The sequence below is a fragment of the Fundulus heteroclitus genome, chromosome 16 (genome assembly GCF_011125445.2).
Source record: "Fundulus heteroclitus isolate FHET01 chromosome 16, MU-UCD_Fhet_4.1, whole genome shotgun sequence".
Classification (NCBI taxonomy): Eukaryota; Metazoa; Chordata; class Actinopteri; order Cyprinodontiformes; family Fundulidae; genus Fundulus; species Fundulus heteroclitus.
Window position 1 is genome coordinate 5,502,332 of NC_046376.1, and position 12,419 is coordinate 5,514,750.

The 12,419-nt window shown below is 41.7% G+C and overlaps 2 protein-coding genes across 8 annotated transcripts in view; one reads left to right on the forward strand and one right to left on the reverse strand.

Annotated features, from left to right (window-relative positions):
• Positions 1-3,314, reverse strand: part of nus1 (NUS1 dehydrodolichyl diphosphate synthase subunit) — an 81,337-nt gene extending 78,023 nt beyond the window's left edge. Inside the window, exon 1 of one of the 3 annotated variants that reach the window (XM_036148779.1) lies at positions 2,808-3,311. In XM_036148779.1, coding sequence (XP_036004672.1) covers positions 2,808-3,204 — 397 coding nt within the window. In that variant the 5' untranslated portion in view covers positions 3,205-3,311. Of the gene's footprint in view, positions 1-2,807 lie in introns of all 3 variants that reach the window. The other 2 variants (XM_036148777.1, XM_036148778.1) reach the window with 2 other exon arrangements.
• Positions 3,315-5,348: 2,034 nt separating this feature from the next.
• The window catches only part of cgrrf1 (cell growth regulator with ring finger domain 1), a 75,233-nt gene continuing 68,162 nt past the window's right edge, over positions 5,349-12,419 (forward strand). For 4 of the 5 annotated variants that reach the window (XM_036148772.1, XM_036148775.1, XM_036148771.1 and 1 more), the window contains exon 1: positions 5,349-5,547. In XM_036148772.1, coding sequence (XP_036004665.1) covers positions 5,447-5,547 — 101 coding nt within the window. In that variant the 5' untranslated portion in view covers positions 5,349-5,446. The remainder of the gene's footprint in view (positions 5,548-12,419) is intronic. The other variant, XM_036148774.1, reaches the window with a different exon arrangement.

Below are 12,419 nucleotides of genomic sequence, written 5' to 3' on the forward strand. Positions count from 1 at the left end.
AGTTCAACAGTCTGATAGCAACGGGGAAAAAGCTGTTGCAGAACCTGGTGGACCTGCAGCGGATGCTGCAGAACCTTTTCCCAGTGGGCAGCAGGGAGAACAGTCCATGGTGGGGGTGTGAGGGGTCTCTGATGATGTTATGAGCTCGGGACATGTAGCACTGGGATGAAATGTCCTTAATGGAGGGGAGAGGAGCCCCGATTATCCCTTCTGCTGTCCTCACCACTCTCCTCACATTCCTCCAGTCAGAGGAACACCACACAGAGAGACAGCTGGTCAGAATGCTCTCTATGGTGCTTCTGTAGAAGGTCGTGAGGATGGCCGGGGGCAGGTGGGCTCAGACCAGCTGAGATTGTCTGTGATATGCACCCCCAGGAATTTGGTGCTGCTGACCACCTCCACAGCTGAGCTGTTGATGGGCAGTGGAGCGTGGTGAGGCCGGTTCTTCCTGAAGTCGACGATGACCTCATCCGTATTCTCCAGGTTCAGGATCAGGCCGTTGTCTCTGCATCGGCCCATCCAGCTGGTGGACCGGTCTTTGTCGTCTCTGATCAGGCCCACCACCATCGTGTTGTCTGCAAACTTCACGATGTGATTGGTGGTGAACCTGGGGACGCAGTCGTGTGTCATCAGAGTGAACAGCAGGGGGCTCAGGACGCAGCCCTGAGGGGAGCCCATGGTGAGGGTGATGACATCAGAGGTGTTCTGTCCGACCTGGACCGACAGAGGTCAGGAGGTGAGGGAGTCTAGAAGCCAGTTGCGAAGGGGTGTGCTGAAGCCCAGGCGTTCCAGTTTTTCCACCAGATGCTGTAGGATGACGGTGTTGAACGCTGAACTGAAGTCCAGGAAAATGCTCAAGGGGGCGGGGCGTGGGTGGGCTTGGAACCCGTTAATAACTGCTTGCAGTTCTAGTTTATTACTGTTTTTAAATGTGTTGCAGGTCAAGCAACCATGGGAGATTCTTGGGATATACCTGATTAGGCCACTGGCAGAAACCTCTCTGGGAAATAACTATGTCCTTACTATGACTGATCTATACACCATGGGTGTATGTGTGGTTGCTGAACCTCTTTGATCTAAGGGGAAGCCGTTTGTGAACCAGTTGAAATGTTATTTTCTTCTCTTCTGTTATTGTTGCAAACTTCAGTCATTTGAAGATATTTACCTATTCCCTGCAGTTGAATGACAGTATATTCAAACTGCAAACATCCAGCATGCTGTATCCAGTGCATACCAACCCCAGACCAATGGACGGGTATTGCTTGTGTATGTTTTGCAAGAGCTTATATTTTCAATCAGGTTCTTTTATTTGAAAAATTGATATTTACTTTTAGGATGAAAGGACAAATCAAAACATTAATCGTGGTCTGATGAACTACTTAAATGTAAGCCATGACAACTAGGACCTCCACCTCCCTGCAGTTGTATACGGAATTATACAACTAAACACAAAAAAAAATGTTTGTGTTTAGTTTGCACAAAAGAGATAACCATATGTTTTTTTTTAATCAGTCTTCAACCAAGTACATTCCATACTGCCTCTTGTTCCACCACCAACCACGTCTACCAGAGGTTATGAATGCCTGCCCAAAGGGAGACAGCTTGGAGGTGGACAACGCAGAGGAGGGCATTGATAACCAGCTGACTGAAATACAGAATCTAAATGCCAATGGTTGTATTTTTTCAGAAAATACTAGAAATAATAAAGTCATATTATCTTGTGTAAAGTTCCTTTCTCTTTTTGAAGGTTCTTCAAAATATTCTGCAGGCACAAGAAAGACAACTGAAGACTTTTGGAGACTGGAAACGCAAGTTTACCCATGTCACTACTGTTGAGACTGAGGATGAATGCCTGATTTCAGGGAATTAAATGTGGGCACGTAGAGGTTCCACACTAACCAGCCAGCACAGAGGACCTTAGATCACTGGATTTTTCCAAGCATGGAGTAGCCACTGTGATCAAGGCTGATGCTATATTATAGGTTAAAAAGTGAATGCATTTAACGCTCCCACTAGCTGACATGATATTCTTATCATACTGATATTAATGAAAAGTGAAGTGGAAGGAAACTCTGTGCACCCTCCCACAAGAAAAAGTCCCTCAGCCTACCCCCCCCCCAGATATGTCGCCTATATGTGTAAAAAAGAACAAAAAAAAAAAATCATCTTCAGTGCATACTGTCCTTGCTCTTATCTTTTTTGTTTTTTCTGTTATAGATTGTGGTTTGCTGATCTGTTCTGCCTGTCTGCCTCCTTTATACACAATTTGACTGTTGGAATCCAAATGAAATTCCTTGTTTATATCCACAAACTTGGTGAATAAAGTTGATTCTGAGTCAAACAGCAAATAGTTCAAATGGTCTTTGCACCTGTTCAGCTTTTGTAAATCTGAAATTAATTTACATCTAGAGGTACCGTGAGGCCTCAACATTTACAAACTTAGTTTTATTCTTAATATATTGAAAATTTTAAAAGGAAGTTGCATGAAACGTTGCGTGGATTTGTTTCACCATTATTGAAGTTCCATGATCCTTTATTGCGTGATGTATGAAAAGGTAACTGAGCATGCCTACCCTCCCCGCCCTCAAACTAAATCACATTACTCGTATAGGCCTACTGTAATCCTTAAATATTCTAAATCTGGGCCTTTTCGTTCTAAGATAAAGGGGAAATCAGTTCAGATCAGGTATAATACGTTAAAAGCGTCTTTTGGGTCCAAAGGTTTAACCTGTAACTGACTTTTAAAGAAGCCTCAAAGCAGCAAGAATTAATGATAAACTAAACTATTACCAAACTAAAGTTTTTACCGTGATGATCGTAGACGCTGACGTAGGAAACACCGACAGCCATACACCACACCACCATGTTGGCGACGTCCTTGTAGCTGAGCTCTTCCTCCACCACTACAAAGCCGATGTGAACCGGTATTTTCTCCAGAGAATTCCCGTCAGATATCCAACGAGACTGACAGCTTCCAGTGCCCCTACGAACATCGTCACTATCAGAATTCTGGTCAGGACTGGCCTTCTTCTGGTGGTCCGGGAACTCAGACACAGGAACCGGCAGGAGCAGCGCAGCCACTGTCCGCTGCCAGAAGCCGCCTCGCCATGTTCGAAGGCAGACTCGGAGCCATGAAATTGTCGCTCTTTTGATGCGGACTACAGCTAAAAGAAGCCGCCATATTAACCCGTAAAGCAGTGCCATCGCTGGCCTCTCGTGCGGAGAGGACAGGGCTTTTTCTGTTTTTTCCTTTCTTTTTTTCCTCTTGGTCCCCCTTCTTCTTCTGCTATGGTGGCAGTTAGCAAACAACTTTTGGTGCATTACTGCCACCAACTGGGGAAAGAGTGGGGATAAGGACATTATATATATATATATATATATATATATATATATATATATATATATATATATATATATATATATATATATATATATATATATATATATATATATATAAATAATTGTGTGTTACCTCTATAATTATGCTTATATATCTCACTCTACTGAGTTCTACTGTTCTCCAGTCTACTGTTCTCTAGTATTGCATTGCATTGAAATGACTGTTGTCATTTCAGCTTTTAACTGTTTGTTCTCTCTCTTTTTTCTTTTTTTCCAATTCAATCTTAACCCTTTTCAAGGAAAAGGGTTAATCAAACAGTAGATCTTACATTATATGGGCATAAATTGAAACAGGTAAATATCGTAGGTACCTCGGCGTATGGTTTGATGAAAAACTTTCATTTAAGATACATATACAGAAGATCATTGATAAATGTAAAAAAGGTATTAATATTTTAAAATGTTTGTCAGGGAATGACTGGGGGCAACTAGCACATCTTTGAAAAGAATATATGATGTTTTAATTCGATCTGTGTTGGACTATGGATGTATTGTCTATAAATCAGCTGCAAATTCTTTGTTATTAGATTTACATAGAATCCAAGCTAAAGCGCTTAGAATATGTTGTGGTGCTTTTAGAACATCTCCAATTCCTGCTCTTCAGGTGATTACTGGAGAAATGCCACTGGACTTAAGGAGGATGAAACTGTCAATAAATTACTGGTTAAATTTACAAGGACCTAAGGAAAATCACCCTACTAAACAGATATTCAGAGAATGTTGGGAATATGGCCATCACATAAGGAGTTTTGGGTGGGAAGGAAATTATTATGCAGAGTGTTCTGGGATAAATAATATAGCATACTATAAAACTGTAATCACATCTAAAATTGCTCCATGGTTATTTGAAATGTCAACAGTAAATTTAGAAACCAAACAAATAGAACAGTCCTGTGGAGGTTTGTATCAAACTATTCAGCAGTATTTAGTTATGAGGTATAAAAATATGACACAAATATATACAGATGCATCAAAAGAGGAAAATGGTAAAACAGGAGTAGCAGTATATATTCCGAAAGAAAATATTTCTATAAAAAGAAGAACAACAGATAATTTATCAATGTTGGCAATTATTTTGGCATTACAATGGGTGCTGGAGGTGAAGCCTAGAAATGTAGTTATCTGTTCAGATTCATTGTCTTGCCTGACTAGTTTTAAAAGTGGAAATTCTGAAAGCCGTCAAGATCTTCTAGATGAAGTCAGTTATTTAATATATGGTATAAAGCAACAGAAAATAAGTATTCAATTCACATGGGTTCCAGCACATGAAGGAATTTTAGGTAATGAAAAAGTAGATAAATTAGCTAAAGAAGCAGTTAAGGCAAGAGAAATTGAATATGTTGTCCCGCTAAGTAGAACAGAAATAAAAGTAATTATTAAAGATAAAATTAATAATATATGGCAGGAGAGATGGAATTTAAAAGAAAAAGAAAGACATTTATATAAAATACAGAAAGATATTGTCATAAGATATAATAGTATAATGAATAGAAGAGAGGAAATGTAGATAAACAGGTTGAGGTTATGGCACACTAGTTTAAATACTGGTTTAAAAATAATAGGGAAACATCCAACAGGTAATTGTTCTTATTGTGGAGAAATCGAAGGAGTAGAACATGTTTTGATTTATTGTAGAAAATATATAAAAGAGAGGAAAGAACTGGAAAGGGTATTGGGGAGTCCAGTAAAATGGCTGATTTATTAGGGAAGCATCAATCAGATAAAATAATTAAAGCACTTATTAAATATTTAAAAGATATAGAATTAGCTGGGAGGATTTAGTGTGTATGTGTGTGTGAGTGTGTAAGTATAGATATAATTTAGTTTCATTAAGATATAAAGATGTATAGGAAAATATATTTCTAAATTACATCTCCGTCCAGTTGATGGCGGTAATGCACACAGGATGTAAACTGCCAGAAAACACAATAAAAGAAGAAGAAGAAGAAGAAGAAGAAGAAGAAGAAGAAGAAGAAGAAATTCCCCTGCCGTGTTTCCTTTAAGAGTCCCACTCAGTTGATCCTTTCAGATACGTCGATGGACTGTGATGGCAACGCTTCTTGTCACCTTGTATGAATACTCCCCACTCTTCCACGTCGCTCTGGTTTCCTTGTGTTTTCTTGTAACGGCTGCCATCGTGCTGGGTTGGTAAGCAGTGCTTAGCTTCCGTCTTCATGAAACGTTCTTGTTACTTTTCTTTCTTCCCAATAGTATCATCTTTGCCTCGTAATGTAGACGTCCTTACTAACCTACTACACTGCAGCCCTTACAGCAACCTTTATCAAAAACAAAGAACATGCATTTCCTAACGCATAAATGATGAGATTTGATTATGTGTGGGTATGAAATACAGTATAATTTTCAGACGTGCTGAGGAAGGTTCAGGCAATATGATGATTGCTCAGCTAAATAGTTGTTTTCCATCTGTGACTGAAATGCTTAACGTGAGAGGAATTCTTACCTCATTGTAATTGGATTTTCTGTTCAAACTTAATGATCAGAAATTGGCTTAATGATGATCTCAGCCAAGAGAAACAAAAACGCTTGTGTTTTCAGGAACGTGAAGGGTCTCTGACCCAGGACCTGTTTTCAGAACCTAACTTAAGAAACGTCGGAGGCTTTTATCTTGGATATATATTTGTGCATCTGGCTCCAGCGGAGTTGGGGGTTTTCACTGACGTCACTGGCCAACTTCCGGTCCGCCATATTGGGTGGCACACTTCCTTATCTCTAGTTGTCTTACACGTATTATCGTATCGCGAATGGATAAGTACGCCAGCACGCTAGAGCGACCAGATAAGGACGTATATCTGAGGAAATGTTCCGTGATCGACCATATGGACCCCTATGCCCTCCACGGTGCCTTGTTAAGCCGTAATCCAGATGATTGGCCAAATGTAGAGCACGGCGACATAGTGCATTACCTGGTGTTCGGTGAAAACCCTCTGCACACTCTTGAGGAAATGAGAGCTTACAAGGGTCTAGAGGCTCACAACCAGTTCACATCTGGTTATGTACATCAAGGAAATCGCCATCATACGTGGACGGGTGAGTTTTAATAAGATGGTAAAAATGTAAACAATCCGACGCAAATGCGTCGCATGCTTCTGTGGTGGCTGACGGCCGGCGGTGCGCGAAGGCGCTTGGCTGCAGGGCCGATCGACGCCGCTCGCGGCTTTAATTATTTAAGCAGAACAATGACCAGTGCAAAATTAAGTTGTATTTACCGTATTGGCGCCGGTAGGAGCTGCAGATCATAAAGCCAGCAAACAGTGGGAACACAGCAACTCGTTCAAAGGTAAGCTGCGCTCAGACGGGCTCTGGCACATGCTAACCGTTAGTGCTAACAACCACTCACGCATGTAATGTACTTTTAACTAGCTGCTATGTGTTTCAAACGTTTAGAACACACTCTCATTGACATCGGGATACTGTGGAAAGTTATGTTCGGTCTTACAGCCGCGATCCAAGCGAGCCGACGATCTCTTTATCTCTGTAACTCGTTCAAAGGTAAGCTGTGCTCAGACGGGCTCTGGCACATGCTAACCGTTAGCGCTAACCGTTAGCGCTAACAACCACTCACGCATGTAATGTACTTTTAACTAGCTGCTATGTGTTTCAAAGGTTTAGAACACACTCTCATTGACATCGGGATACTGTGGAAAGTTATGTTCGGTCGACTTACAGCCGCGATCCAAGCGAGCCGACGACTCTTTGTTATCGCTAACAGTTGTTCTCCGTGGTTGCGCCTCCAGGCAGGAAAGCGGTGGAAAATTAATCTGTTTCTATGTTTTTCCCATGGCGATCATGTGTTGCGCTGTTACAGCCCACAACACAGCAATGGTTTACCATGGTTGAAATCAAGTTAAGGTGAAATTAATCAAATTAAAACACGGCTGAGAGAGGGAGTACAGTACGCGGTAGTAATAGGCAGTAGAGGCAGCGGAGGCAGTCAACATGGCAGCCGCGGAAAGTAATAAGTCATAACGCCCAAGCCCTATTATTAATATATTCTTCTTACATGTTTTAAATACTTAACAGTTAATTACCTGTGACAAAGTGAGCACCGCAGACTCTGGCGTATTCCAGCTTAACACCGTCCAAATCGGACCTGGATATCCGTGTCAACCATAGGTGACGGCGTTGTTCAGAGAGCTGTTTTGTTTTTTCACACTGATTCACGATTACGGCTGGTAGGCGATAGAAAGAGCGTTGATCTCCACCTCCACGGGCCGTGCAACCAACCATTAAACACGTTTTCCCCATTGTTCACTTCCAATACTGCCTAAGGCGTCATACAACGCAGGTCAACGGTGCGAAACGACTGCCACCCAATATGGCGGACGCGCTGAGTAGTCACGTGAGCGTGACGTCAGCTGAAAACACCCTATTGTCTCAACAGTGTTGAGGCATTAAACCTCACTAAGCTGTCTCCAACCCAGTTAGAGAATAAAGCTAACTTGAACATTTGAATTGACTTGAACAATTCGGTTTTTGCTACTCTTCTGGGAGTATTTATCTAGATTCATGCAGTTGCACAGTATTTGAGAGACCAATTTTGTACTGAGAAAACTTCTTTGCCCAACTAAAATCAGAACTTTTTTTTTTTTTTTTTTTTTTTTTTTACCTGCTTTACACATGGTTTGGTTTGTTACACATGGCATAGATGTAGTTATGATACAGGATGCTGGCACACATAAAAACAGGTTTTAATGCTGAAATACGTTTAAACAACGTATTTAATAACTATATGCTCTTTAACAGACAGACATATGGTATATTCATGTATAAATACATAGTTTCATATTGAAATACTTTGTTCTATGCTATTTAACAAAGACAGACATGTTCATTTCAATTCAATTTTATTTATATAGCGCCAATTCATGATACATCTCATCTAAAGGCACTTTACAAAGTCAAATTCAATCAAATTATACAGATTGGTCAAAAAGTTTCCTATCTTAAGCCGGGCGTACACTGTACGAGTTTTTCCCCTTTTCGGGCCGATTCTTCAGTCGTGCGAGCATTTTTTGAATCGGGCTGAATTTCAGCTTGATCGTAGAGGGGGGGAGGAGGGGGGACTGGCTTCTCACGACTACCTCCCGATCAGGAATCGGACGATCGGTGAAAACCAAACATTTTTTCAAATTCAGTCGGCTGTCGTGAGGTTTTCGTGAGCGCATCCTGCTGTTCAAGCAGAGCTACGAGGGGGCGCCCTCCCCTCCTCTCCGTCCCCGCCAGCGGAGGGAGGGAAGCGGGCGTCCCTGAAGCAACCTTCGGCCGGTGTTGGGGAGGGCGAGCCGTCCGGTCCGCGCAACGCGCTGGCCGCCTGTTTCGGCACTCCTCCGCTTGCTGGAGGGGTGGGGGGTGCGGTCCGGGCGACCTGCCAGACCGCGCGGCCGCCGATGCGTCTCGTCTCTCCTCTCTCTCCCCTCCGTTCCCCCGACGTCCGGTCTCGTCCGAGCGTCGCGCCGCACAGATCGTGAGCGGTGAACTTTTTAAACCCCGCGGTTCCGTCGCACAGTTTGAGATGTATATAAGTACCACGACTGAAAACGTGGTACTTATCTCGTACAGTGTATGCCCGGCTTAAGGAAACCCAGTAGATTCCATCAAATCTTGACAAGCAGCATTCACTCCTCATGAAAGAGAGTAGAGAACAGTCGACGACTCATGAACAGTCGTCTGCATTGTCGATGGCTTTGCAGCAATCCCTCATACTGAGCAAGCATGAAGCGACAGTGGAGAGGAGAACTCCCCTTTAACGGGAAATAAAAAGGCTCAGTTTAAACGGTCATCTGCCTCGACCAATTGGGGGTTAGAGAAGACAGAGCAGAGACACAAAAAAGCACAGAAGCTCACATTGATCCAGGAATCTGTTCTACGTTAGATGGTAAAAGCGGATGATCTGTCTTCCCTGGATGATGTCACAGCTAACAGAACGCCAGACCAGGTGTACCTACTATGAACAAAAAAAAAATGACAGAGAACAAAAAGTTAAAAGATGAAATAACAACAAGCAATGCAATTTGGAGAACAGTAGGATAACTCAGCAGGATGATAAAAATAGACCCTAACTTTTTTTTGCTTCCTTCTGAGGTCTTCCTCTTCTTTTCATAAGCTTGTTAGACAGTTTGCTTCTTGCAACTCTCAGCCATTTTGAAAGTATACAGTAAGAGCAGCAGAGCTACGATGAACAGCTGAAATCAAAGCTCGCTGGATACATAAACACTAGAAGTGCGCAGCCAGCAGGAAACTATCACCACTGACTGTAGTATTACCTGTGAAACGTTTTCACACAGCCAGAAAACTGCTTGTTGTTGCAACCAAATCCTATGGGATTCTGTGAATGTAGGGAGTAGCAACATGGCGGCCAGTGACTTCAGTTTTTCAGCAAAATCAGCACTCCAGTGTATTGTATAGCTCAGTGGTTAGCAACGTACGAAGAACGGACCCCAGGTCCGTCACCTAAAAGAGGCCCGTGCAGAAACAAGTGCCTTAAGAAGGTTCCAGGCTGGTCCAAGGCTGGTAAACGTATTGAGGAGCCAGGTTGAGCTTTTAGTGGTTTATGGGGTTTCTATTTATCTTTGCTGTTTGGTTTAGGATTTTATGTATAGAGTTTGTGGTTTTATATGGTTTATGGTTGTGGTTATGGTTTATGAAGGGATTTAGATAGTTTTATGTACTTATCTTAACATGATACCCCTGGGAGAGTTTTTGTGGTTTTAGCCAGTTAGTGAGACAGTATTTAAGGTGCCTGTTTCATCACTTGCTGTACTGCTGCTGGAGAAGACACACTGCTTCCCCAACCTTCATTGCTCTTGCACTTTTGGTACGTGCACTTTGTAAATAGGCATTATAAAAATGATAATTAAAATGGTGGACCACGCCGTTTACTGCCTCTGCATCTCTCCTTTTGCACCTCATGTTCTTCAACTGCTTAAAGCCAGTTACATGACACACCTACACGTCACAGAGAGGGGAAAAATAAATGCAGCTTAATTCTTTTCAACATGCTCAAATTGAAGAAAGTAAATAGTTGTTCTTTTGAGTAATATCACTAATTGCAAAGGGGAACAAGTTCAAATTTAGCATTTCGTTCAGCATATCTGTGACACGACAGCAAATGCAATGACATAAAAAAGCAGCTAGCATTAGCATCGCATTCGCATAACATTGCATTAGCCCTCTGTTACTGGAGTGTTTATACATTTCCATCTCTGAAACAACATAGGCCATACTACAAAAACAATTTACAGCTGTTATTTTGAGCTAAGCCTCTATGATGGCTAATGCACTCCCTCACTGTTAAGTGTAATGCCGACCGCAATGGCAGGCGGAGAAATCACTACTGTCCCCCCTTGGTCACAGATAGCTGTCTCCTGAAGTTGTCTGATGTAGAGTTGAAAAAATGTTTACTCACCAGAACTGCTGAGGGTGGTGCTTGCAAGAGTGTACCCTGTAGGGGAACCTGCACACCTGCTATTACAGGCCATTCAATTTCTTCCGTTTGCAAGAAGACCAGCATGTTGGCTCAGACCTCTTGGTCCTTTTGCTGGGGGTGTGGCCACCAGTTGATATATTAAAGGGGCATGGTTAATTAGCATATCTTGTGAAGATTTAAGTTCTAGATTTAAGATATAAATTTAGTTATAAGATTTAGATATAACATATATTTAATTTAAGATTTAAAAATTATATATATTTTGATTTAAGATTTAGAAATAACATATATATATTTAGATTTAAGATATACATTTAGATTTAATATTTAGATATAAGATATATATTTACTTATAGATTTAAGATTTAGATATAAATTTAAGATTTAGATATGACAATAACAGTTATATATAGATATAGCCTGTAGAAAAAGATTTAACATATATATTTAGATATTTTAGTTAGGGAATTAACATTTTTAGCATTTCCCACTAAATGTGACAAAATGCACTAAATGTTAAGAAAGTGACAGTAAAATTGTTTTTAAATTTTTACATTCAGCACCCCATACTAATACCAGCAGCATAAGTATAGTGTTAGTCTATCATAGTTGCAATCATCAAAACGGTCAAGTCACACTCTCTAGTGGGGTCAGCATTCATGGAGAGGAGAAACAACAGACTGCTATCTTCTCTTCCGCACACAGACATTTTTTTTTATTCCTCTTCCTTTTATATGCTCACAAGAGCATTTTCTTTGAAGCACATATGCCATAATAATATCAAGACTAACAAGACTTTGCTATTTATAACAAAGAAGACTAACAAGACTTTGCTATTTATAACAAACAATATAAATTAAGCCTATAGCAGCCTAACTACAGAGATACAGTGCCTTCAATCAATCAATCAATCTTTATTGTCAACTACAATTTGACTTGTAATCGAAATTACAGTTTCAGTACAACCGTCCATCACATACATTGTGGATAGAGGAACGGTTGACTGAGGCCTTGCATGCCAAAAGTACGCAGCCATTAGGCGCATTCCTTCGACTGCCAAGGACCCCGCTGTGACGCGGTTTCCTTAGGGCGCTGCCTTTAACTCTGTGGAAAGATAGGCAGCAGGGCCGAGCTCAATTTGTGGCAGCGGCATCTGATACTGGAACTTCCGGTGGCAGCTCCAGCTACTAGTGTCACTTCCTGTGGCAGCTCTAGCTAAGAGTGGCACTTCCTGTGGCAGCTCCAGCTAAGAGTGTCATTTCCGGTGGCAGTGGCAGTTCCGGTGGTTGCGGCACCTAGTAGTGGCAGTTCCGGTGGCACTTTCACTGGCATGCCACTGCCAAGAAGATGTCACGGCTATTGCCGCATTCCTGTTGCTGTGTGTGGGCAAACAATTTGTTATAGATGCCTGTTAGTCTATAACTACTTCCAAATAATCAGGTTTTATTTATATTATTTCCATTAAAAGCTTGTGGAACTTTCGCCAGCCGCCTGCCACAAGGTGTCACAACGCCGCCACCTGCCGTAACTAATGGCAGGTCATCTGGCATCGCAGCTGCTACAAGGTGTCACT